Genomic DNA, 26,637 nt, shown 5'->3' with positions numbered 1-26,637 from the left:
CCGGCGAGGCTGACAGATCGCCCGGGTGGGTGCAAGATGGCGCAAGCGGCCGCGCTCGCCCTGCGCCCCCGGCGCTCCTAGGCAGGCATGTGGCCCCAGCCCCCGGCCGCCCGGGCTCGGCCCCGGCCGGAGCCCCGGCCCCGGCCCCGGCGCCGGCCCCGCGGGTCACTGTGAGCCGCGAGGGGCCCCAGAGCCGCGCGTCGCCGATCCGAGCGGACCGCGAGCCCCATGGCTGCCTCGCGCGCCGCGCCCCCGCGCCGCCGGCCCCGGCTCCTGCTGCCGCTGCTGCCGCTGCTGCTGTTGCCTGCGCCGAGCGACGGTGAGCCAGGGCGCCCGCGGCGCGGCTGCTGGGGACCGCGCCCCGGGAAGGGCGAGAAGGGAGGAAGCGGGCGCGAGGGGCGGACCTGGGCAGGGCGGCGCGGACCTGCCGGCGGACCGCGGGCTGGAGGGACTTGCCCGAGACGGGGAGACGGGCGGGACGGGGCGGAGCCGGGGGAGAGGGCACTGAGGCCCGGCTGCCGGGAACGCGGAGCCAGGCGATGCTGAGGATGGACCCCCCAGAAGAGAGACTCACATTCAGTCCGCTGCGGCTCCAAGGCTCAGGAGTGTCCGAGCCCGGACCAAGCGGCAAGGAGCGCGGCAAATCAGGAGATCGGCGGGCAGGCTGGAGTTGGGGAGAGCGGGGAACGAGCCTTGGGAGACCTCAGGGCTGAGTCCGGTCCGAGGGGCGAGTTGGGGAGCGCGGAGCCCGAGGGTGGGCACAGAGTGGCCCGCGGTGGCCGAGGTTAGGAGACCGCCGACCCCGGGGGCGGAGTCCGGGACTGAGCGGGCTGCAATGGGTCAAGAGAGCGCGTCGTGCGTTTGGAGAGGGACTGGGACGCGGAATGCGAGGGAGAGATCGAGGGAGAGGGAGGTCCCCGGCTGGCCGTGCGTGGGGAGCGGGAGACACTCTGCGAGCTGAGGAACGGAAAGAGAAGCCGACCGAGAGCGAGAGAGCGGCGGGGATGCCCACGTGCCCGCCCTGCCCCGGAGGGTGCACACGCAGAGCTCGGGGTCTGCCGGCTTTGCTGCCCGGAGCTCCGTCACCACCACCCTGTTCCCTCAGGGACTGTAACGGGCCCCTTTCACGCGAGAGAGGTGAAAATCTAGTCGCTTCCCCTCCCACCCCAAGTTCTCAGCAGACACTCCTCTGGGCAGCATTCTCTCCCCTCTTAGCTCCGGAGAAGCAGGATGTCGCAAGCGCATCTAGTAGAAAGTTTATCCATCCCCCAGTTGCTATTAAAATACCGGGGTTGGGGTGCGGAGCCGAGGCAGCTGAAACGCAAGTCTTGGGAAGGATGGGTAGGATCTGAAGGGGCATGACCCTCAAATATCTTAAAATACGAATTACACGTCCCTGAGGATGGGGGAAACGCCCCTAACCGCAGCGCTCCTCCTCCTTTCTCCCCCTCACTGCCCCGTTCCCCCCAGCCAGGGTGGGCGCTGGCCTGTGCAGGGAGGGGCCCTCTCCCGTATCACTAGTTGCCCGGAAATGTGGAGGGGTCTGTGGCTGCCTTCTCAGCCCAGGTGGGTTCATTTCTCCAGGACTGAAGTTGTAACTGGTCTGGTAAGTTGCTCGCTGGAGAAGTTGGAGACTTGGGATCATACCTGGGATTGGAGCTCTCGTCCCTCCTCTCCCACTTCTGGTTCCCTGATCACCCTCATCTTCTCCCTTCTCTTCTTCCCCCTCCTCTTCCCCTTTTCCAGTTCCTTTCTCTTCGGCAGGAGTGAAGAGGTTGCTGGGAGAAAGGTTCTAGGAGCCTCCTTCTTTCTGAATTTTGAGAAATCTGAGTAGATGTTTGGATGATCCCTCATCCTCTTTATAACAAAGGCAAAACAAACGGAACTGCCAAACCCCAGAGCATCCTAGGGGTGGGGCAGTGGAGCTGGACCATAACCTAGCCTGTACCAAGTCCTGGACCCACACACCCTTCTCCCTGTTCAGATAGTGTTGTCAGCAAAAAGAAGCAGTGATTTGTTACTATCTCACTTTATATTTGTTTAGAAATTTTAACTTTTCATAGTGCCTTTACGTATGTAGGTCATGTTTAACATAGGGCTTCCCTGGTGGCTCAGTGGTAAAGAACCCACCTGCCAATGCAGGAGACATAAGAGACGTGGGTTTGATCCCAGGTGGGGAAGGTCCCCTAGAGGAGGGCACGGCAACCCTCTCCAGTATTCTTGCTTGGAGAACTCCATGGACAGAGAAACCTGGTGGGCCACAGGTCATGGGGTCGCGAAGAGTCGGACTGAATGACTGAAGTGACTTAGCACATACGAACAACACAAGCCATATTGTTGTTCCTTATTTAAGCACATGAGGATGGAGAAGCCAGGGCAGCTTGAATACTTTACCTGAGGTCACACTCTGAAAGTCTGTGGGGCTTCAGTGTTTAACCAGGTGGCCACAGAAGTGGTAGCAGCTATGCTGGAATCAATCTTGCTTTTAGGTCCCAGATTTGTAACTATTAAAACTCTGAGGTCTCGGACAAGTTGCTTAACATCTCTGAGCTTCAGTTTCCTTCTCTGTAAAAGATATGAATAAAGACTTGTGCCACAATTAAAGAGTCCATGCACGACAATGAAGATCTTGCATGCTGCAACACAGCCAAGTAAATAAATATTTTTTAAAACATACAAATAAAAGAAAGGTGGTAGAAATAATATCTATCTCTCTGAGACAGTCTGTTGATTAAGTAACTGTACTGCATGAGATGACCCTTCATAATGCAGAAATTTCTATATATTAATAGAGATTCCAATTAATATCACAGAATGATGGGGATGGGACACTCAGATCCAGAGAACTTGGAAGCCCTGTGTTTTCAAGTTCATTCCACACTAACTTCTCCTTTTACACTCTCTCCCCCTCCTGATGCAGGTCTTGGCCACTCTGCTGAACTGGCATTTGCTGTGGAGCCAAGCGATGACGTTGCAGTCCCTGGGCAGCCCGTAATACTGGGCTGCAAGGTGGAGGGGACTCCTCCAGTGCGAATCACCTGGAGGAAGAATGGGGTGGAGCTGGCGGACAGTACCCACTCCACTGTGCTGGCCAATGGGTCCTTGATGATCCGCCACTTTCTGCTGGATGGAGGAGGCAGCCCTTCAGATGAGGGGGACTACGAGTGTGTGGCTCAGAATCGCTTTGGGCTTGTGGTCAGTCGGAAGGCTCGAATCCAGGCTGCAAGTAAGTGGGTGCCCTTACTTTTTTTTTTTTTTCCCAGGTCATGGAGGGATAAAGGGAGCAGTTCCATCTTATGTAGCTTCTGGAGAACTAATGTCTCAGCATGGGTCAGTTGAGAGGAGCATAGCAGCAATTTGCAGTGGTGGAATTATATCATTTACACATTTAACTGACTGGAATGCAATTTGACAAGAATGTAGCCAAACCCTGTTGTAGGAAGAGAGAAAACCAGCTTCATTCAGCTCTTGGTTCAGTGTGTCTTAGCTTCCATATGCCTGTATATTATGAACATCCCAGTCTTTTGAGTATGATTTTTGTGTTTAAAGACAAACTTTGGGGGTGGTTTAAGAGGGTTTTGAAGGGTAATTTTGATTACATGCAGTTTTTAATTACGTGCTGATTTTCAAACCTTTGGGGTAGGATAAACGTCACTGTACCAGTGATAACATTCTGCAGCTTCAGCAATTTGCTTTGCAAAAAATTTGATAGAATAATTTCAGGGTTAACACAGTGATGACATTCCCCTCACTCACCTTCCTGCTGGTGTACTTTAAAAAAAAATTCAGCTTTATTGAGGTGTAATTGATAATAAAATTATAAGATGTTTAAAACGTATGTTATGATGACTTGATATTTGGTACACTCTTTTGACTGGGAGAGAAGAGGTGTTTCATCTCTAGAATTGTGCTTAGCTGATGGACCAGCAGTCACTGTGGTGAGGAAGTGATGGTCGTGCTCTACTGCTCTGTCTTACCAAAAGTCTGCTGTCACTGTTTAATCTGTGTACACTCATAGGTATTATCACATACAAAATTATGTATGTATCTTGGGAAGGTGGCAAGCTGTGAGGGTGGGAAGTCTGCTCACAGATTTCTGGTTTTTTTTTTTTTTTTGGCTATGTCGCACAGCATGTGGAATCTTAGTTCCCTGACCAGGGATCAAACCTATGTCTTCTGCATTAGAAGCAGGGAGTCTTAACCACTGGATTGCCAGGGAACTCCCAAGAACCACTGCTTTTGAGAAGGGTAAAGGCTTTGCCAAGTGAAAAATGTTCTGCATCCCATAATCTCTGTACTTCTAGGTGGTGTCTTGAGGTGGTGTCCCTTAAAAAGGCTGCTTTAATTTTGGTTGGTAATCATTCAAACTAACGCTTATTAAACACTTGCTGCGTACTGGGCACCCCGCCCAGGTGCTTTATATGCATTATCTTATTTAGTCACTGTGGTGACACTGGAAGATAGGCAGTCATCATCCTCATCATACAGATGAGAACACTGAGACTTAGGGGGATTGGCGACCTCCTGATGAGCAGAGAAGCCAGGACTGCAGCTTAGGTATTCTGAATCCTGCACCCTCCCACTTAACCCTTGTGGCACGCTGCGTCTTCCCTGTCTGATCACTGACCAATTTCTTCCTGGCTCCGAGGGCATTTGCACAGTTGCTGTGAATGGCTGGCGAGTGATGAATTGTTCTGAAGCAGGAGGTCTCTCATTGGGTTTAAGATGCCCCTTTGTTCTAAGGAAGCCTCCTCTAGGCCCCCATATGGAGCTCTCTGGGAAGCAGACTGGACCTTGAGACAGAATCACTTCTGGCTCAGCAAACCCTCATCCTCCAGCCTTCCTGGCAGTATAGGGGAGGTTGGTGCGTCCTCTGAGCAGATGGCTGGGTGTGAGGAGGAAAAGTGTGGACAGAGAGTGGGGACCCAAGGAAGCTTGTCGGACGGGAGAGAAGAGACTTCTCAGGGAGCTCTCCCTAACCTGTGTCAACTCCGAGGGCTCGATGGCTCCTGCATCACCAGCCTAGACCTCTGGGAGATGAATCCCCAGGTGTTTATATAGAGCTAATTGTAAATGTGCTTTGCTATAAAAGGTAATACCTTCAAGATGTTCAGCCTCCTTAAACTCCTAACAGTATAAGCAGTTGAGCTGTGGGCTCTGGCTGCGGGGAGGGCCAGTGGGTGAGGTCGGCTTGGTTAAGCCTCTGGGGTCCTGGGGACAGCTGGGGGTTTGCCTCCAAACCCCGGCACTCTGATACGGGCTCTCTCCCCAGCAAGGCTTATGGCCCCTCTGGGAAGACTTGGATGGTTGGATCCCCTTTCCTCACATCACAGGCTCATGTCCCTGTGAGGTTTTAGAAACCTCCAAAGCTGATTAGCCGCCTGGGTTCTCTCCTTTGGTAACAACACCCTGCCCATGTGCCCACAGGCTGGCAGATGTCGTATGACATGGGAGGAGCCCTTCTGAAAGAGTGTGAGGTGCCCTCCAGAGCCCCTGCTTCTCCTGCCTGCTCCACGGGGGCTGACAGGGCAGGAGGATGCTAAGCACCCCTCACAGACACACAATCCACCCAGTGCACCCGGTGAGGCAGGTCAGTGTGGGCCACCAGCCAGAGGCCGATGGCTGGGAATGCCTCCTCTTCCATCCAGTGGCCTGGATGCTGTCACTGAAAGATGGCCTGACCATGATGGACTACACTCCAGGCCCATTCCTTGGGGGCTTCAGTGGCAAGTGTCTCCTATCTGGGATGGAGTGATTCAGGGTCCTAGGAATACTCATGCTTCCAGCATGTCTGGTCTCTCTGTCTTGCTATTCCATGTGTTTATAGTTTGGGGGCTGAAAATTACGACACTTGTGAAGGAAGAGATCCTAGACAAGTTAATTTCTCCACGGCCCAGTGACCTCACCTGTGAAATGTACATATAATCCTACTTTGTGGGATGGTGGTAAGGACCAGTACACTCCACGCTTTGCTGGCACAGAGTTGGTACTCAGTAATGGAGTCAATCCTCTGCTTCTTTTAAAGGCGATTCCAGTCTTGTGGCTCAGCTGGTAAAGAATCTTCCTGCAATGCGGGAGACCTGGGTTCAATCCCCTTGGGAAGATCCCCTGGAGAAGGGAAAGGCCACCCACTTCAGTATTCTGGTCTGGAGAATTCCGTGGACTGTATAGTCCATGGGGTCACAAAGAGTTGGACACGACCAAGCAACTTTCACTCCCTGTGCCATTGCCAGCAAAAGCAGACTCCTGAATCCACTCCCAGCCCCCAGCTTTCTCCCACACTGGGATTCAGTTAGGGAGTACTCCAGGGAAATCTCTCAGGGAGTGAATCTCTCACTTCAGAGGCGGAGTGCAACCTGTTCTGTTGTAACTGAACTGGGAGGGTCTGGGGATTCTCCCAAGCCTCTGGGCATCCACTGAAGCTTGGCTGCCCTGTGAGACCCTCTCCCATCCCCCTGGAGAGGCTCCAGGAAGGGCATGTGGGACATCTGATCCAGTGGGAATAGGCAGTGATTCACACCTGTTGAGATCTGTGTGCCTGGATGACTCCACAGAGGGATGGGCTGGCTACAAGAGGGGGGATAAGTGGGGGGGTCCCCACCCCCAGCCCCTCCCCCCCAGGTTGTCCCCCTCCATCCCCAGAGCCCTCCACCCCCAGCCCCCTCCACCCCCAGGTGCCCCTCCACCCCCAGGTCCCCCTCCCCCCCCAGCCCACCTCAGGCAGATACGCTTAGTTCCTGCCACTCACTTTCTGACCTCAGTTCCTGGTCTCGAGCCCTTTGGGAAACTGGAGTAAAGAGGTAGATGATCTGGAACACAATTTGTCAGACTTTGCTGTGCCCGTGAATTTACCTGGGGATCTTGATAAAATTCAGATTTTGAATCAGTAGGTCTAGGCCAAGGCCTGGGGTTTCTGCAGGTCTAACGAGATCCCTGGTGATGCCAGCAGCGCTGGTCCACAGATGTGAGAGGAGAGCCCCCTCCCACATCATAGTTGCTAGTGTAGGGGCGTCTGTGGGCAGCACAGTGAAGTCTGGAGATCATGGACTTCAGGGTCACGTCTGGGTGTGTTTGAACCCCAGCTCTGCCACTCACAGAGGCCATGTCCTTAGCAACAGTTACTTTCAACTCTCTTAAGTCTGTGCCTTCATCTGAAAAGGAAAAAAAAAAACAGCATAATCCCTATCAGGGCTGTTGGAGAATTAAATGAGATGATGGATGGAAAGTATCTGACCCAGGGCTTGGCCTCTAGAAATGCTCATTAAGTATTATTGTTAGCATTAGGTTTGCTGTTGCTGTTGTTTAGTCACTAACTTGTGTCTGACTATTTGCAACCCCATGGACTATAGCCCTCCAGGCTCCTCTGTCCATGGGGTTCTCCAGGCAATAATACTGGAATAGGTTGCCATTTCCTTTTCTAGGGGATCTTCCTGACCCAGGGATCAAACCCACGTCTCCTGCATTGGCAGGCAGATTCTTTACCCTGAATCACCTGGGAAGCCCCTAGTGATAGGTATTGAGCGCTAATTTAGGATGAAGACAAGCCTATTCCAATGCAGGTAGGATTCTCAAAGTGCCAGGATTGCCTCCCCCATAGCCCAGAGCCATCCTGACTGGGAGTGCCCAACGATGGTTATGAGGGTAGGCTGTGGAGGGAAACAGATCCCCAGCCGGATGGACTTGGGTAAGTCACTGGAATCCCTGAGGCTCAGTTTCCTCATCTTTAAATTGGAGGAAATAATACTTAGCAAGGAGGAATGCTAGGAGGATCCCCTATGACAATACGTGTAAAGAACTTAGCACAGTGCGGGGCACGTAGAAAATGTCCCTTAGATACTGTTATTATTCTGGGATGATTACAAAGGTGAGACATGTGAAGTTCTAAGCTTCTTTAGATACGGTGGTTCCAGGAGGGTCCCTGGTGAGAGGCAGGGGTGTGGTGAGAGGGAAGGAAGTCCAGGTCTAGTCCCCTGCTGTCTGCGCCTTACTAAGTCACCTACTGCTCAGGCCCTCAGTCATCTGCTTCTGAAGTCTGAACCATTCTCAACCTCTCTGAGCAAGGCAGTTTCACCAGCTACTCTGAAATCTCTTCCAGCAGCAAGATCCATGCCTGTGTGGATGTGGGGGCAGGGACTCAGCGCAGATCTGTGGAGCCAGGTCTGGGTGGGCAGGTTGGGAAAACTGGGCTGGAGCTGCAGAGTGGCACAGCTTGTGTGGTGGGCTCAGTATGTTTAGGGGACCCCGGAAGTGCCTCAGTGTAGGGCAGCGGGTTGTGCGGGGAAGTGGTTCCTGGCACAGTGACCCTGGAGGCCTTTGTCACCTGGAGGCCTGGTGTGTGAAACCCACCTTTTCTCTCCTCTTTGAGGGGTAGGTCAGCCAAAGTGGATGTTGTTCATTCCCTCAATTGTGTCCAACTCTTTGTGACCCCATGGACTGCAGCATGCCAAGCCTCTTTGTCTTTCACCATCTCCCAGAGCTTGCTCAAACTCATGTCCATCGAGTCAGTGATACCATCCAGCTGTGTTGTCCTCTGTTGTCCCCTTCCCCTCCTGCCCTCAATCTTTCCCAGCATCAGGGTCTTTTCTAATGAGTCAGGTCTTCGCATCAGGTGGCCAAAGTATTGGAGCTTCAGCTTCAGCATCAGTCCTTCTGATGAACACCCAGGACTGATCTCCTTTAGGATGGACTGGTTGGATCTCCTTGCAGTCCAGGGGACTCTCTCCAAAGTAACCCTGAGGAAATCTCCCCTCTGCCCCTCACATGTGTCCGCCTACCCGTTAGAGTAGAAAGCAGGTGCTGCTACTGAGGTGTCACCAGTGTGATGAGTGATGGCCATGCCAAAGTCTGCTCTCACACCAGGCAGGTCACCTGTAAGTACACCAGGGTGCAGAGGTAGGTGGAAATCAGTACCCCACAGCCTGACCTCTTCTGATGCTCTTGAGAAGCTGTGGGGCATGGTGGAAAGGCCCTTGCCTGGACACCGGCGTCCTGTGTAACTCTGGGCAAGTTAGTCACCCTCTCTGGACTTTGTTTTCTGATTGTAATATTGGACCAGTGTTCATGTCTGTGCTACAATATTAAGCTTCCTTTCCATCCAATTAGTCCTTGGGACTGCCTGCCTTTCTGAGCCTTTTCCCAGTCTATTCTTGCCCCTGCTCGTCCCTTACCCGATCCCTCCCCAAAGACCACTTAATTCACAGTAATTTCTTCCTCACCCTCCTAAGGCTGGGAGTACTTGTGGTCTGTGGCATTCAGGCTCAGCCTTCCTCTCAGTGGGGGCTGCCTGCATTGTTAAGTAACTGTTTTGTGGCTGGATATTCCATCTGTTTCCTTAACTCGATTTTAAGCTCCTAAAGGGCTTCTCTCTCTTTTGTATCTCTCAGGTCTTCTGCCTGTGGAGCCCAATAAAAAACTAAATGAATATGTGGCCTTATAGGTGCAAGGCTCCATCGCTCTCTGCTTCTCTTTGACTTTCTCTGTTTCTCCCCATCTCATAATTGATAGCACAGCTCAAAGGGACAGAAGCTGGTGAATGGGGAATATAACACACTAGGGGCAAAATCTTGGGGTGGCTGTGGCTGCGTGTTTTTCTCTAGAGGAGCTGAGACTCTTGGCAGATGGTGTGCAAATCAGAAACCGCATTGCTTGGTAGCCCTCATGCCTGGGTCTTGGGGTTCCTGCCTTGGACTGTATTCCCTGGCTGGATAAAGGCTGTGTCCCTAGGCCTGCTGGCCTCAACTGTAGTGGGAGGACCGCCCCTCACCCCACCAGCAGGGCTTGAGTGTGGAAGTTGAAAGCTTCTGGTTCCCACACCTTGGCTCTGCTGTCCCAGGCAGCCAGCTGGCCCCTTGAACACAATGTGCAGATCTTCTCTGTTCCCGTTCCCGGCATTGTCCATGGCCGGGCGCCTTGGCTGGGAATGCGGGTCGGTGAATAGCGGAGGCATTTGCAGCCTGCAAATGAAACAGGCCCCCAGCCCCCCTTAGCCCCCCATTCCCTCCCCACCCCCCGGGAGAAAGGACTTTTTCACTTCTGGCCTTCTTGTATTGCCTTCCCTCTCCTCTCCAGAGTCCCTGCAGGCGTGTGTGTGTGTGTGTGTGTGTGTGTGTAAGAGACTTTTCACAGCAGCTTGAAGGCTGTTCAACATAGCCTTCAAAAAAAAAAAAAAAAACGTAGAATGTAACAGAAGAGCACCCAGGATGGAAAACCAAACAGCTCACTGCTGTCTTTGTTTAAACTGGACCAAGTGGTTCCAAAAATGTCTGCCTGTGTAACTAACCTATGGCTCCCTAAGACCTCTGGCCCTCGCCTTGTTGCAACAAGAAATGCAGAGACCGGTGCTAGTGTTAAGTCGCTCAGTCGTGTACTTTGTGACCCCATGGACTGTAGCCCACCAGGCTCCTCGGCCATGGGGTTTTCAGGGCAAGAATACTTCAGTGGGTTGCCATTTCCTTCTCCAGGGGATGTTCCCAACCCAGGGATCAAACCTGCGTCTTCTACATTGGCAGGCAGGTTCTTTACCACTAGCGCCACCTGGCAAGCCCATGGAGACCAGTACCGTGTGTGTATATTGCCACATGGGTCTCTGTGGGCACCTGAGCATACAGCTGTGTGCCGAAGAAGGGTGCATGGGGCTCAGGATCAGGGTCCAGCTTTCAAAGGACTCTCCTGTGGGAATCCCTCCTCCCTGAGCAGTGGGGTCAGGCTAGCGATCTAGAATGGACAGAACTGGTACAGGGCAAGACGGGGTGGTGGATCATTTTATTAGGTCCTGTAGCTGAAGTGAGGAAGGAGGGAAAGCTAGCCTTAGGTCACTGGCAGAAGGTGGGGCTTACGTGATGGGCATGGGGGCCTGGCCATAGTAACTCTGGGAATCTAGGCCGTGGTTTTCTTATTTATTAGGTGAGTGCCAGCAATCTGGCTGCAATCCGAGCCTGCTGGCCTGGGCTGCTCGAGTGCCCACTGCCCCCCACCCCCACCACCACCAAAGGACCATTCTTTGATGTCTGAGCTTGCTTCCCCTGCCCCCAGCTTTGTTCACCCTGTTTCAAGAAAGGCTGACCCTTTCTGACTGCCCTCAAAGGTAAGGCAGGAGCAGAGAAGAGAGTGTTCTCTGTGAATCAGAGCAGCCCCAGGGGCGCTTCCTGGACAGGTGATATTGTGACCTATGGAAGGGCAAAGACAGGGGCCCAGCAAGAGCCTGAAGAGGGGAAAGCAAGGAGTGCCAGGCCAGAGCCTGGACCCTAGGCAGACGGCGGGGATGGAACTGTGGGCTGAATCCAGGCCGGCTCACCGCCTGATTCAGGCAGAGGGAGGACAGTTGGATGCAGAGGGCTCCCAGCCCACCCTTTCCACCTCTTCCCTGGATCTTGGCCTCGAGGCTCCTCGATCTTTGACGCCCCCACACACTCTGCCCGCCTCTGCCCTCCTGTGAGGCCATGCTCAGGGTCTTTGCCTTCAGCGTTCCTCCTGCCTCCTGGTTTCTCCTGCCCTCCCTTCCTCCTGTCTCCAGCTCTCTTTATTGTTCTGTGTTTCCTCCTGCCTCTGGCTCCAACAGTAGCAATTCCTGTGTCCACCCTCTGCCGCTGTGCTCGGAGGGAGACATCTCGCTGCAAAAGTAGGTGAGCTCAGGCCTCGGCACACAGAGATGGGAAGAGGGGAGTCAGAGAGGATGGGGTGCAAAGAGGACCCCAAAGGAAGGCGTTCGTGGCCTCCCCAGCAAGTCAGAGTCTCCTTGGGGCACACCTTCCCCGGGAGAGGAATCTGAGAACACTGGCCCCTGCTTTGGCCCTGTCTCTGAGCCCGGACACTGACCACGGTGGGTGGTGGGGGCAGCCCCAGGCTGCTCTCTGGAATGCTGGTGTTGGGTTGCAGTGCAGATGCAAGCAGTGATAATGGGCAGGAACTGGACTTTCTGGTCTGGCTGCTGCCCCCAAGGCCATTGGAATGCGAGGGGGGACTAGCAAGAGGCCCCAGGGACTTGGAGTGGGCAGATGGAGACCAGACCACCTAAATGGAGAGGAGGGGGCAGACCACCAATTGAGAGGACCGAGTTCTAGCCCTTTCGCTGAGCTGCAGGCTACAGTCAAAGAAGCCCAAAATTCCTGGTCCATCTTGGACCTTGGGGGTCTGCTCAGCCCCGCAGTGGGATCACAGGCATCCCGACTGCATCTATTTGGACCTCGCCTGGTCCCACCTCCTTGTTTTACAGAGGTGAAAACTGAGGCCCTGAGGAGGTATCCTGCCCAAGGATGTGATTGGTCCTCCAGCCTGGGCAGGGTGGAGAGACCCTTGAGTTCCTCATGTCCCTTGCCCTGCCCAGTGCCTCACCACTTTCTGGTTGCTGGCGGGGAGATATTTTTATATCCCCTCCAGGGCAGACTGGCACGTGTATTTCCATTTTTCTCCTGATCTACCCCCACCCAGGCTCTGTCTGTGGGGGTAGTTCTGAATGTGAGTGTCAGCCAGTGGGTACGGGCTCCTGACATCCATGGCCCATCTCAGAGAGTCTCTGAGTTTCTGGAGCACCCCGGATGCTGAGCTGAGTGGTGTGAGGGCTGGCTCTGGTGGGGAGCCTGTAGTAGTAGCAGGAGTCATCCCAGTTAAAGGGAGCTGCGCTGTCCTAAGCCCTTTGTGTGTTAATCTGTTTACTTCCCATGGATTGCCATTAGTAGGCATTCAGTCAGTCAGTCAGTTCAGTCGCTCAGTCGTGTCCGACTCTTTATGACCCCATGAATCACAGCACGCCGGGCCTCCCTGTCCATCACCAACTCCCGGAGTTCACTCAAACTCATGTCCACAGAGTCGGTGATGCCATCCAGCCATCTCATTCTCTGTCATCCCCTTCTCCTCCTGCCCCCAATCCCTCCCAGCATCAGACTCTTTTCCAGTGAGTCAACTCATCGCATGAGGTGGCCAAAGTATTGGAGTTTCAGCTTTAGCATCAGTCCTTTCAATGAACACCCAGGATTGATCTCCTCTAGAATGGACTGGTTGGATCTCCTTGCAGTCCAAGGGACTCTCAAGAGTCTTCTCCAGCACCACAGTTCAAAAGCATCAATTCTTCGGCGATCAGCTTTCTTCACAGTCCAACTCTCACATCCATACATGACCACGGGAAAAACCATAGCCTTGACTAGACGGACTACTAGTCCTGTTTTACAGATGAGTAAACGAAAGCCCAGACTGGTTAATTAACTTGCCCAAGGGTACACAGTAGGCAGAGAAGCCGGCATTTAACCTGGTCTGCCTGACTCAAAATTCAATGGCCTGAGTGTCCTTAAAAGGGGCTAGAGTCCCTTGAGAACGTAATCAGTATTTTTGCCTAAGAAATATTCATAGAGCCACGTTCCCGTGCAGGAGTATTGGGAGTGAACAACTTAGAATCCTGGCCAAAGTGGGAGCCACTTCTGGGTGTGCCAGATGGGGCTACATGGTCCTCACCCCCAGCTGCTGCTGGAGGTCTGGAGAGAATCTGGAGGGCAGTTAGGCTGGGTACTCTGCTGGGATGCTCTGCAGAGAAAAGTTGTCCTACCCGAGAAGCTGTGCAGAGTGGCTGGACACAGGTTCCCAGCAGGAGAAGGCTGGAGGGTGTTGGGCTGTAGGTGTGGGAATTGCTTGTTTCAAGGAGGAAAGACAAGTTCCCCTCCCCCGGGGCCCTTCATCTCCCTTCCCCTTTCTTGTTTCCCCCGCATAATGATGCTGATTGCTCCACATCTGTCATAATTACTCTTTGTTTGAAAATTCAGAACAAATCACAGGAGAGGAACTGGTGTGGTTTGAGTAGGATCCTTCTCCCTAGGGGTTCTGGGGGTGGGGGCTGGGTAGTAGGGAAGAGATATAATCAGCCTTGGAATATGGAGAAGCCAGGCTGCTGATTGTCCTTTTGCTGTCCCCTTCCCTGGGCAAGGTGGCCTACAGCCTCGTGGAGTTACGTGGCCCCCACCCCTGACCACAGTCCCTGCCTGCTGTGGTAGCTGGAAGATTCGGCTACTACCGCAACCTGGGTGAGTGGTCAAGGTGAGGCCCCTGCCCTCACGGCCCCACTGAGCGGTGTGTGGGATGGCAGGCTCCATGGTCAACCCAGCAGCACTGCAGGGAGGGGCGGGCTGTGCCTGCTGGGAGGGCACAGGGTGGGGGCTTTACTGGCCAAGGGGAGGGGGCCAGTTGCGGCTGGGATCCCTAGAACAGGGCGAACTTTGGGTCTCTGAGTGAGAGCCGGTAATGGGGGTGGGGAAGGGGCACCAAACCAGCCCTTCTTGGGATACTGCGGCAGCCCTGGATGCTCTGCGCTTCTTCACCCTCACTCTCAGCAACCTGACTTCTGGGGAGGGTCCTGCTTCCTGCCCCATCCCTACCTGAAAGCCTTGGTTTGGGGGCTGGTGATTCCTGGGGCATATGCCCTGACTGGGGCCCCATCTGCCCTGGAACTGCCTGCATGTCTTCCTCCCAGTCGACCCGCTTCCCACCTGGGAAGGTGTGGGAGGAGCCTGGACCTGACATAGACGTCATCATTACTTCTGTGTCCTCCTTGACTCCCACTTCAACCAGGAGCTGCTTGTAATATATAAATATTCAACTCATCCCCATGTGGTTTTGGACCCACAAAACCCAAAGTTCACTTTCCCGGACCTCAGTTTCCCCATAGGTGGAAGGTAGTGTGGAGAGGACCAGATTACAAGGTTCTCAGTGTCCCTTCTCACTTCTAAAATTCGGAGAGGCTGACTCGTTTCGTCGTGAAGGTAGTTTCCCCCTCCCCAACTCTCCTCCCTACCTGTCCCCGGGCTGGCCCTAGCTCTCTCCTCCATCTCTCCCACTCCTCTTTCTCTCCCGTGATGGGCTTGGCTTCCTCCTTTTTGAACTGTCAAGATCACAGTTCCACAGCAAAGTTCTCTTGTCATCCTCACCCTCTGTCGCTGCCCCAACCTGGGCGGTTGTCGCCTGTCTGGGGGCTACTGAGTCCCGGGATCGGGGTGTGGCGGGGCGCGCACCCCTGCGCAGGGACTGGGTCTCCGCCGCGCCGCAAGCGCAGTGTGAAATGAGTGGAACGGGAGGCGCCGCGCTCCGAAAACGACTCCTTTCCCTTGCATCGGGGAAGAGGGATGCCCCCAACCCTCAGCACAAAGCGGGCTGCTTCTCGCCAAGGCGGGGCCGGGCCGGTTGGTCGACAAGGCAGAATCGGTGTGCCTTCAATTAACCCGCGCCGCTCAGTCGCGGGGCTGTCAAGTCACCGCGCCCTGTGTCTCTGTGGATATGAGAACATGTGTGTGTGTGTATCTGCGGGCTGCGAATGCGCGTGTGTCCTCCTTGGAGCTCCTGTATGCTCCATTACTTCCCTGGCCTTCACCTGGTAACTCGGGGACTGGCTCCCACCGACTGGAGGCCTCTTGGGGAGCAAAATGGAACAGGAGAGTGGAGGTCTAGGGCTTCCAGCCTCCTTCCTCCGGATTGGCTTGGAGTGCAGGCCAGGGATTGCTAACAAGGGGCAGAAGCTAGACAAAAGTTTGTAGGCCAGCCTTTGAACAAGAAGCAGTGGGTCCCAGAAGCTTCACAGAAAGCACCTGGAACAGAGCTGTGTGCTTGCCGCCCTGACAGTGCTTGGGAGTGTGCGCCCCCCAGGGGCAGGCAGGAATGGGGGAAGGGACCGTCGCAGGCTTTCCTGGCTCACCCTCACCGTGCTCTGCCCTGTGCTCCAGACTCTTGCCCGTGTTTATCACTGCTGTGGAAGCTGAGACCCAGAGAGCAGGCCTTGCCCCAAGTCCTGGGTGTACAGAACTGGGACAGAAAGCATTCAGCCGTTCTTTCCAATGTGCTGATTGGCCAAATGGGATTTGGGATTCTAACTTCAGGGATCTTGGAACACTGAAACCCAGTATCTGCTTGTGCTAAACAATTCCTGGATCTTTTCCTGCCATCTCACATCTGGCTGTTTTTTTCCTCACCTCCCCCGCTCTTCGTGGGTTATTTTTGATTTGCCTCTTACATCCCAGCTTCTGTGGAATGTCACTCTCTACAGTAGTTCCCTTCACCCTAATTTTTTAGAGGTCTCTTAAAATTGTATGCTGGTCTCCTCTAGTGGCTCAGTGGTAAAGAATCTGCTTGCCAATGCAGGAGATATGGGTTCAATCCCTGGGTCGGGAAGATCCCCTGAAGAAGGAAATGGCAACCGACTCCAGTATTCTTGCTTGGAGAATCCCATGGACAGAGGAGCCTGGTGGGCTAAAGTCCACAGGGTCACAAAAAGTTGGATATGACTTAGCAACTGAACACCATCACCACCACAAAAATTGTATGCCAAACCTCTAATATTTTAGAGAAACCCTGTATAAGTTAGTCCCACTTGAAGAATGTGTTAGAATACCCTTGATTCCACTGTATCAGAAGACCAGTAATGATATAGAATGAGTCTCAGGACTGAGCCCGTTTGACATTCCGGCTCTCTTGTGTTTCTGATTTTGCTCCTCAAATCAGTCATTTTCCCTTTGAACCGTGACAAAATCAAGATCATTACAAGCAAGCCTGCTAAGTATAAGGTTGATGGGATCAAGGCTTCCCTGAAATAAAGCCATATAGCTTTTATTGCATCAATTCGGGAAGGAGTCATTGAACTGTATGCCCAGCTTTGCTTTTTGCGGGTGAGGAGAATCAGAAGACACCCCAGCCTGTTCTGGGACAGTGAGCATAAAGCTTGTTCCTCCCACTGGTTTGTAAACTCCTTGAAGTGTGGGGCTAGCTCCTTTGAGCATCCTCAGTGCTAAACACAGGGTGGTACCTGAAGGGTGAGAATGGAGAGCTGCAGGCATATGAAAGGGAGGGTAGGAACATGTCCTGTGTGCTGTGGTCAGCACACTCAGCCTCTGGAGCTCAACAGCCTGGACTTGGGGGAGGCAAGTAAGGCTGAGTCGAATATCACTCGAGAGCCTACGGTGTACTTTCACTGAAGCCATTTTCCTTAGGCTTCTGAGTCCCCTACTGTCAGGAGCCGAGAGCAGCCATGTCTGCATCTAACCGTATCTGCTGCTGCTAAGTCACTTCAGTCGTGTCCGACTCTGTGTGACCCCATAGACGGAAGCCCACCAGGCTCCCCCGTCCCTGGGATTCTCCAGGCAAGAACACTGGAGTGGGTTGCCATTTCCTTCTCCAATGTGTGAAAGTGAAAAGTGAAAGTGAAGTCACTCAGTCGTGTCCGACCCTTAGCGACCCCACGGACTGCAGCCCACCAGGCTCCTCCATCCATGGGATTTTCTAGGCAAGAGTACTGGAGTGGCTTGCCATTGCCTTCTCCGCTAACCGTATCACCTGTCTCCTAAACCAGCTTCTTCTAGTCTTAAGAGGCACCCCTGTCTCCCTCTTCAGTTCCCTTCCTTGAGACAGCCTTCTCCAAGGTCCCACTGCTGGCCACTTGGGGGAGGATCGAGACTGGACGAAGCTGCAGGTGAGGTGATTGGGGCTGAGGGGGAAGGGGTTGGCCTGGTGAATTCAGACCTTGGTTTATCAGGAGAGAAGGCTGCCGATACTCAGTCACCTCGCGGTGGGACGACCTTCCAGACAAGCTATAGAAAGTCTGAGGATGCCAGACCTTTGGCCTCATCCCCAGAGTGGCTAGCAGGCTAGTTCCACGCTGGGAAGTATCCCTCTTCCCTTGCACTTCATGTGCATCCTCTTGGGAAGGACTGTCCTTGCGTATGTACGTGCCTATCTTCCTGTTATCTTGAAAAGTCATAACCATGATAACAAAGCCTCCTGTGAGTGCATGTTGCGGTGGGAATGGATAAGAGGAGAAGAAAACACACTCTCATTATACTCATTTTCTTCTTATCAAAAGATTCACCCATGGAGCATTATTTTTAAAGTTACTTGATGGTCTTGGGTTTGGGGAAAGAAGAGCTGTGAGGAGAAATAGGCTTTCTTTAAAAAGCACTTTTTTAGTTAAAAGTGTTGAATCTCCAGTTTGGGCCTGGAGGCGCCTCATGTTTTTTGAATAGTGGATCATTTCCTAAGTGTAATTTTCTGGGGATTAGACATTCAGGCACTCTTGTTGAAATCTGGACAAACTATAAAGACACACGTATAGTACTATATAATAGCAATTACAGTTTCTGTTTGAATGGTCATTTTAGTCTTGTAAGATGAAGCTAGTGGCCTGTATGGCATTAGAATGATCTCTGATCTACTACAAACTAACTGTTGCTTCCTTGGGTAGGTCCTTTTTTTCTCTAGAGGAAGGGACGTTAAGCATCATTCTTTACGGTCCTTGGGTCTGTGAAGGGGGCTCAGGGCCTGGAGATGAGGGAAAGAGAAGTCAGATTGCTGGAGCTTCAGGCTTCTTGCATTTACCATATCCACGGCAGTTCTGCGCTACCTGTTTGTTTGGTTTTGGAGTTCTTTAGACCAACTGGAGAAGGCAATGGCACCCCACTCCAGTACTCTTGCCTGGAAAATCCCATGGACGGAGGAGCCTGGTAGGCTGCAGTCCATGGGGTTGCTAAGAGTCAGACACAACTGAGCGACTTCACTTTCACTTTTCCTTTCATGCATTGGAGAAGGAAATGGCAACCCACTCCAAAGTTCTTGCCTGGAGAATCCCAGGGACGGGGAAGCCTGGTGGGCTGCCGTCTATGGGGTCGCACAGTCGGATACGACTGAAGCAATTTAGCAGCAGCAGCAGCAGACCAACTAACTAGGCAGATCAGCTAATTAGGTAGACTGGCCTAAGCAGGGGAGTAGTTCAGCAGGTGCTGGGATACAAAATAGGCTTAAGATTCTAGAGCCTTAGGCAGAAGAAACATGACTCTGAGATGAAGATATAAGAGAATTATTAAGAAAAACATTATGATCATATTGGCAGTTATGACTAGGTTAAATTAAACCTTGATTGAGAATTGGTTTAGAAAAATAATAACCTATACTTAGATTTTCCTCTGTTTTAAAAAGCATACTTTTTCATGTATCACTGTTACAACTAGTGCTCAGTAATGTTAGATGTGGTTGATCAGTCAAAACAAGGAACCTTTTGGGCTGTTGTTTAGTCTCTCAATAAGTGTTGTCCAGTCTTTAATTTTATTCTCAAATAAATGGATGGATGAAATGGCAACCCACTCCAGTACTCTTGCCTGGAAAATCCCGTGGATGGAGGAGCCTAGTAGGCTACAGTCCATGGGGTTGCAAAGAATAGGACACAACTGAGCGACTTCACGTTATGGGTGATCCTGTTTCAGAGTCTAGTTATCAGCTGTACACAAAGGGTTCATAATCTTTGTGGCAACATGGACATTAGAACATTAGAAGAGATTGCTGCCTTAGAAAGAGCCAGTAATATGTGGTGCTAACCCAGGGTTACTGGGTCGCCCAACAGCCTACTGTTGATCTGAGCAATGGACCTTTTTATCAGTTGAGAAGCCAGAAAGGACTGGATCTTATGTATGTTCTTCCTTTAGGCAGACATAATCTAAGAGCCCATCAGATGGGATTAGGAAGTACATGCTCCAGGAAAAGGATACTGGACCTGGAGGATATTAAAGCAGGTCAGTTATCAAATCAACTAAGAGCATCTCTCCTACACCTACCTGCCTCTAAGCTGAGGACTCTGAGGGACAGAAAGACAAGACACCTCCTGATCTTGAAGAATGTGAGCTCCTCTTCCCGCCGTGCCAAAAAGCAGCCATAACTGATGGTGATGAAGAGAGAGGGCAGCCTGATAAAGCACAGAATCTGTTGACTTGATAAACTGTGATTGTCAGCCTGTCCATCTGCATCACGATTTTCCTTTAGTGCAGACTTCTAAGCTGAGCCTCTCACATCCTTATACCAGAAGAAAAGGGAAGTGCCTCAGGCTAGTCCGGTTCCTGATAAAGAGTCGGTTTTCACAGGCAAGTGGTTGAAACTCCAGCCCTTTCTTCCCATCCACCATTCTCATCAAGGGGACCTTTCTTGGGTCAAAGCAGTGGCCTGGGTGCTTCCGGTATCATCCCAGTCCTGACCCCTGGCTCAGACCTGACTGTTAGGACCTCCCCTTTCCAACCGTTCTCTCTTCCTCCCGGAACATGCCAGCCCATTCCTCAGCCCCACGGCTCCCCATCTTCCTGCCTCTTCCTTTCAGAGCCCTGTTCCTCTCCTCACATCCCTCGCAGCCCTGCTCTGAACGCCTTTCGGCTGGTGGCACACAGCTGGGCACTGAAGAATATAAATCCTCGACTCTTCCCATTGTTTCCCGTGTTCCCAGCGAAATCTAATTAGGCTGTGAAGGCAGGGCCGCGCGTGGTTTTCCTCCGAACCGGGCTGTCACAGCAGGTGCCCCCAGGAACCCACTGGCGTAGAGGGGAGCCCGGGGCAGTCTCGTAGCCCCCGCCGGGCCTCCGTGGGTAGGGGGCGCGGAGGGCTTCTTCGGGGGGAGGCGGGACCTGCTGCCTCAGTTTCCCCAGGCCGGCCGCGTCCGCCCGGGCGCAGCTGGGGCGTTCGCCCCGCTGGGGGGAGGGGGTGGCGGGAAATGGTGCCTCGCCCGCCCCAGCGACATCAAACCCTCGTTTGGCGTGCGAGGACAATGGTTGTCTTATTTTCTCCGTTCGCCGCGCACAATGCCGGCTTCTCTCATTCACCCGCCGCGGTGCGAGCGAGGTAATTAGCCAGCGCCATTCAGCGCGGACACTACTGCTATGCCGGGGGCGAGGACGCCCGCGCCGGGGGGATTAGCCGCGGCGCGGGGTGTGCAGCTGCGGCCACTTCAAAGGCGCGCGGCGGCCCGGCCGGCTGTGGGAACCGGCGCCGCCTCCCTCGGGAGCCGCCCCGCCGGCGCGGCCCGGGGCCCGGGGACCGGACGCGGCCGCTGCTCCTCTCCGCCGGCGCGGGCTCAGCACCGCCCGGCCCGAGCTCCGGGGTCGCTCCCCGTCACACCCCCACTTCCATCGGGACCTCGAGGGCTTTTTTCCTCCTTTTGAGTCCTGGGAGTCAAAGGGCAAAGAGGGGAAGGTGGAGGGAGGAGCGAGGGGGGATGGGAGCTTGACACAAAGCGCTGACCTCTGCCGAGACGAGCAGATGGTCCCACTTACTCCCGCCGCCGAGCGAGCGGCTCTCAGGGCCCCAGGCTCTGGGGCCCTGACCCCGCCCGGCAGCGAATGCCAGCACTGGGGGCCCGCGGGGGCCGGGATCCCGCATGCTCCTCCACCCGCCCCGCCGCCGGCTCCTGGCACAGGAGTCAGACTGCCTGGACTGACTAGCTGGAGGGGTTGGGTGGGTGGATGGGGTTAGGGGTGCTGGGCTGAGAATCTGCCCTTGTCGGATGCGGGAGCTCGGGGGATGATAAGGATTCTCGAGAACCCGCCAGGCCAGGGGGTCCCAATGCTGGCCGTGCACACGTGACAGCCTCCTGCTCTTTCACAGTAATAATAGAGATTCCTGAGCACCGCGCCAGACCAAGGAAGTGAGTCCAGAAATCTGCACTGTTACTCAGCTCCCTAGGTTATTCTGATACACAGGTTTGAGAAGAGGAGTGGGGGTGCTTAGTCCCAAGTCCTTCATTTCATTGAAGAAGCTGAGACTCAAGAGAGAAAGTAACTTGCCCCAAATAAACAATGAGTTGTGGCAGGGTGGGGACTTGGGTGGAAGAGAAGATAATGTGTAATGACCCCCAAGATCATATGACCCTTAAGGCTAGCATTCAGGACACAGTTAATGAGGACTTATTATTTACCTAGTAATTGTTCTAGGTGCTGGAGGTAGAAAGGCAAATTAGACCATTCTGGGCCCATAAGGGACTCATAGGCTAGTAGGTGATTGATGTGTAAGCATCAGATTCTGATATGTTTTGTTAAAGGCTAGGAGAGAGGCACAAAGGCAACACATTCAAGGCAGGAATTAATTCTGCCTCCTTTGGGGGCTGTAGAAGATGAGATGCTAGTAGAGAAAATGGCAAAAGAGTTCCAGGCAAATGGGGACAGCAAAGGTAAAGAGAAGTCTGAACATCTATGATACGTCTGGAAAAGACAAGCCTGTCTCACACGATCTGAGTGCAAATTACATAAAGAGAGAACTAGCTGCCTTTGAAGCTGGAAAGATGAATCAATCAGGATCTAATAATGAAGACCTTGAATGCCATCCCAAGGAGACTACCTTGATTCAAGTCAATGGGGAACCACCAAAGGTGCTTAATTGGATATTCAGGAAGATGTTTATGGCTTCAGAATGGACTAAGAAGAGGAGGTGTGTCCGACACTTTGCAACCCCATAGGCTGTAGCCCGCCAAGATCCTCACCTCTCTAGGCAAGAATACTGGAGTGGGTTGCCATGCCCTTCTCCAGGGGATCTTCCCAACCCAGGGATTGAACCCAGGTCTCCCACATTGCAGGTGGATTCTTTACTGGCTGAGCCACAAGGGAAGCCCAAGAAGCGGAGGAAAGGAGCACTAGAAATGGGGAGAGTGGACAGGGGAAGCTATTACAGAAACAGCTGAGAGTGTTGAGAGCCTGAGCCAAGGCAGTGGGAGGGATAAGGGAGGTTAGCCAGGGATTAGTGACCAGTTGACTGTGGGGAGAGGGCAACAGGTGTGGCAGTGACCCCTTGTTTTGTTCTAGCTTGGGTAGTTGGCCCATGGTGAGGCTCTAACTAAGAATCACAAGAAAAGGAAGAGGTTAGGGGTGGATGTGGTGAAACCTTTGAATTTAAGGAAAGGCTTTTGAAACCTTCTATAGAAGATTCCTAGGGCTGTGGGAGACCTCTGACAACTAGAGGACAGCAGTGGCATTCACCAAATAAATCTACTTCCAAGAGCTGGTGCCCCAGCCAAGAAAATTCATGATCCTCTCGTGGAATGCAGGCCTCTCTCCTCCCCCAACAGATAAGGCTTCTCCTGCAGTGTTGCTGGGGTGGAGGGTCTGCAGACCTTAAACGATCATGGTTCAGAGTTGAGCCACCAGAGATTCTGTAGAATTATGAGAGGTAAATACAGCATCAGATCAAGGTTTGAGAAGAGGAGTCCTTTCATGGGAGGAGAGAGACCATTTCACCTAGTGTTATCCCAAAATATTAATGGTATGAACCTTATAGATTATCTTGTCTATCCTCCTCCACTCCAGTTTTAAAGATAAGAAAACCATGGTTGAAATGGAAAGGTCACATAAGGAATCTGTGACAGTCAGACATGATCAGGTCACCCCTCCATTACCTAATGCCTGCTAGATTAGTCCCCTACAAATCCTAATATATGGTTCTGGAAATTTGGGGGCAGTGTCTGTTTTTGTTGAGTTGTCCTCATGGTCACGTGAAAGCAATTTACTTAATAGCTCCAGCCTGCGCCCCCTAACCAGACGTCCTTCCGGGAGGTGAGGGAGATCCGGTATCCCAACTAGAATGACGGAAGTTAAGGATGTCGTGGGCCCAGGCACGTTTACATAAGGAAGATTGGTGACCCTGACACAGGTGGAGACGTGCAGTCTGTGGAGAGGGGCCCTGCTGGGCCTGGACAGTTTCAAGTCTAAGGTGGAGAGGGATTTCCAAGCTGACTTCTAGCCCCTGACCCTGCACCCTCAGCTGCTGCCTGCAAGCACGTGTGTCTCAAAGGCTGTAGCCGTATAGACTTTGTGACCAGCCCAGTTCAACTCGTCCATTTTACAGAGGAGGAAATAAGAGGCCCAGGGAGGGGCTTTGGCTTTATCAAGACCCAGTTATTAAAAGGACTGAGACAGTCTCGGCGACCCTTCTTTTTAACACATTCACCTTCCCTCTCCCTGCCCCACCACCCCCACTAACCCCATGGAAGCCATTGGCATCTCACAATGCTTTGTCCTCTTCCTGCAGAACCTGGAAAATAAGTTACTCCTCTGTTTTGTAAAGTCTTCCAAGTGACAGGAATAACTGTGCAGGCCCCATCCTTGCAGCTTGGTTTCTTGGTTTGCCGATTTCCACGAGCACGAAAATGTTCGTGGAAGGTCTACCTGGGGCCTGGTGTCTGGGTTGTTTCTTTACCTGTGTTAATAGAATTTAGGAAACGTGTGTGGGCTCAGTGACCCTTAGGAGGCTAATAACACTGTCATATCGTGGTGCTTATCTGCATTGGTTACACCCTGTGAAACCTATCTCAAACCCTGGAGGGATTCAGTTAAAGTGAAGCCTGCTGTGTCATGGGTGTCTCCGAATGTACGTAGGCATGATACATTTTTTTTTTTTTTAGCGGGATACTTTTAAGGGTCTAGGATGTCGTGTGCTTCTGTGATTTTCAATGCCATTGTTCAAAGGTATGGTCAGTCGTGTTTGAGAAGCATTTGAATGTGTGTGTCTCAAGGCTGTGATGCAAGGAAAGAGCATGGGTTAGAACATTTTAAGTTCAATTGCCTGCTGTGGCATCATTAAATGTTAGTGTGTGAGCATCATTATTCAATGACTGTGTGACCTGGGACAAGTTACTTAACCTCTCTGTGCGTCGGAAGGGCTAATAATCCCTACCTCTCAGGGTTATACTGACAAAATGTCTTAGCTTTGCCCATCAGTGGCTCTTGCAGGTTTCTGTTTTTCAGGGTCACAGGACTATGATCATACCTAAGACTGTGGCTCTGGTGTTTTCACCTTTCTGATATTTCTAGGAGCTTGGGTGGAAAGTCTAAAGACAGGGTCTGTGGGAGGAGGGAATTTGCCCCAGGGTGCCAGGACATCCTCTTGACACGTTAGCAATCAGTAAGTATCTGTTGAATGAATGCTTAGAGTTGATTTAGTGGGTGTCCTCTGTAAACAGGACAGATGACTGTATTTCCCAGACCAGGACACAGCCTCTGACCCATTGTCTGATATGTGGGATGAAAAATAGAGCAAACTATTTGGAGTTGGGACTGCTTTTGAAAATCTAGCAGTGGAGTGGATGGGGTAGTCTCACGGGGTGAGTGACTGTCTCCGCCTTTCCCTTCCCATGTGCATGGGCCACACTGAGCACTGGAACACACCCACCTAGCGGCTCACCCAGGGTGCCACATCAGGCAGGGCCTCACCCGTGTCCCACAGCACACCCCGCCAGACACATTTACACCCTCCGTGGTGGGCTGGAGGTAGGGGAGGGATGGGGAGCCCACTGCCTGATGTGGAGGAAGAACTAGAGCCTCCGAATGATGGGCTGAATAATTAAAAGGAGGGCTTTGAGAGGCTTTATTCTCTTTGGGCAGTAAAAGCCCAGCCCAGAGACTGCAGAGAGCCCGACTGCCTCCCCTGCAGCTGTGCCTTGGGTCTTCCTGTCCGTTGGAATCAAAGATCAGGCCATAAAGGTTTGATGCTCACCAGCCTACAGTAGGCCAACAACTGGATGCAGGGACTTTCCCAAGCTGAGTCTGGCCCCCCACTGTCCCCTACTCCTCCCATTTGTCAGAGGTGGCTGCCAGGAGGCAGGGGAGAGACGTGGATTTATGGTTGCTGACTTGAAAGACAAAGTTGCCTTTTGTGTTAGAATTGGGGCCGGGGGAGTGGTGAGCTGGTGGTGGTGTGGGAGGGTGGGAGGGACGGTCTGGGGTTCAGGGGCCTAAGGCAGGGGGTAAGGGGCTTCAGGAGGGGGACAAAAGGATCCAGAGGCTTCTCGGACCAGGGTCACCAGGCAAAGGCCCAGATGAAATCAATCACCCCCAGCAAAGCTGAGCAGGGCCTCTGAGCCATTGCAGTCTTCTGGGGCTGTTTGTAAGCCCCAGACACCATCCACCCACTCCCATCCACCCAAACCCCACACAGTGCCTCCCCCCCTGCCCAAAACACCATACTCCCTGGATTCAAAACCTTAATTCAACTCTCAGACTTCCCTTTGGAGGCCCAGGGAATTAATACAGGTCTTCTAAGTTCATACTTTGCTGCATCCCAAATGTCAACAGCCAATCAGTGTGGGTGTTCTTCCCTAACAGAGCCAAAGTCATGGGCAAGGTGGGGACCCAGATATTGGGGAGACTGGGACAGAGGGTTAGGAAGGGTAAGCCTGGGCAGGAGAAGCCTGATGATGAAACCAATATCCCATGGGGACTGTGGTGCGCTGCCCACCTCCCCGGGACTCAGAACTCTGCCATCACCTCCTTCCTTCCCGTTCACATGTAGAGACAGGACGTTTACAAGTGCTTTGTGGAGTTTAAAGGGCACGTGAGGGGCTTGGCTGGATGCCTCACCCTCCAGGGTCACTCTGCCTGGTGGGTCTGGGTGGAGCCCGGAGTAGCTGTAGGGTGCCAGAGTTCAGCAGGTGCTTTAACTGCACCTCGGAGAGCCACATCCATCCCCTGGAATGAGCCTGGCCAATAAAGGCATGAGTTTATGGGCTTCATAAACATTTTACTAGAGAAGTCAAGGCCTCAATTACCCAATGGCTTCTTCCAACTGACAGCTCGCCTATTAGAGCCTTTGTGAAGCCCCCAGGCAGAAGAGAAATAGAAGCCAAGTTTGGTTTATACCCCGCTGCCCCCTTCCCCCTGCACTGACCCTCTCACCATTCAAGCCTTGCAAGTTCAATCTTTACTCACTCTTTCAGAGCCTCTACCGCTAACTCTCTGAGCCTTTGCCTGTCCATGAGAATATGGCTACTCTCTTGGAGGAGATGGCTACAAACCCAATCCTACCACGCTCTACCATAACCTCAGCACCTGTTTTTTTTCCCTTAATTTTCTCAGCTGTGCTGTGCGGCGTATGGAATCCTAG

At 52.8% G+C, this 26,637-nt stretch overlaps 1 protein-coding gene across 1 annotated transcript in view; it reads left to right on the top strand.

Moving 5' to 3' along the window:
* The first annotated feature begins 228 nt into the window (after positions 1-228).
* IGDCC3 (immunoglobulin superfamily DCC subclass member 3) overlaps positions 229-26,637 on the top strand; it is a 41,629-nt gene continuing 15,220 nt past the window's right edge. The window contains exons 1-2 of the mRNA XM_088840342.1: positions 229-319; positions 2,921-3,226. Coding sequence (XP_088696468.1) covers positions 229-319; positions 2,921-3,226 — 397 coding nt within the window. The remainder of the gene's footprint in view (positions 320-2,920; positions 3,227-26,637) is intronic.

Source organism: Moschus berezovskii, chromosome 9 (assembly GCF_049115385.1).
Source record: "Moschus berezovskii isolate FMDL1 chromosome 9, NW_MosBer_1.0, whole genome shotgun sequence".
Taxonomy (NCBI): Eukaryota; Metazoa; Chordata; class Mammalia; order Artiodactyla; family Moschidae; genus Moschus; species Moschus berezovskii.
The sequence above is the reverse complement of the archived record's forward strand: the minus strand, read 5'-3'. Positions and strand labels throughout refer to the sequence as shown.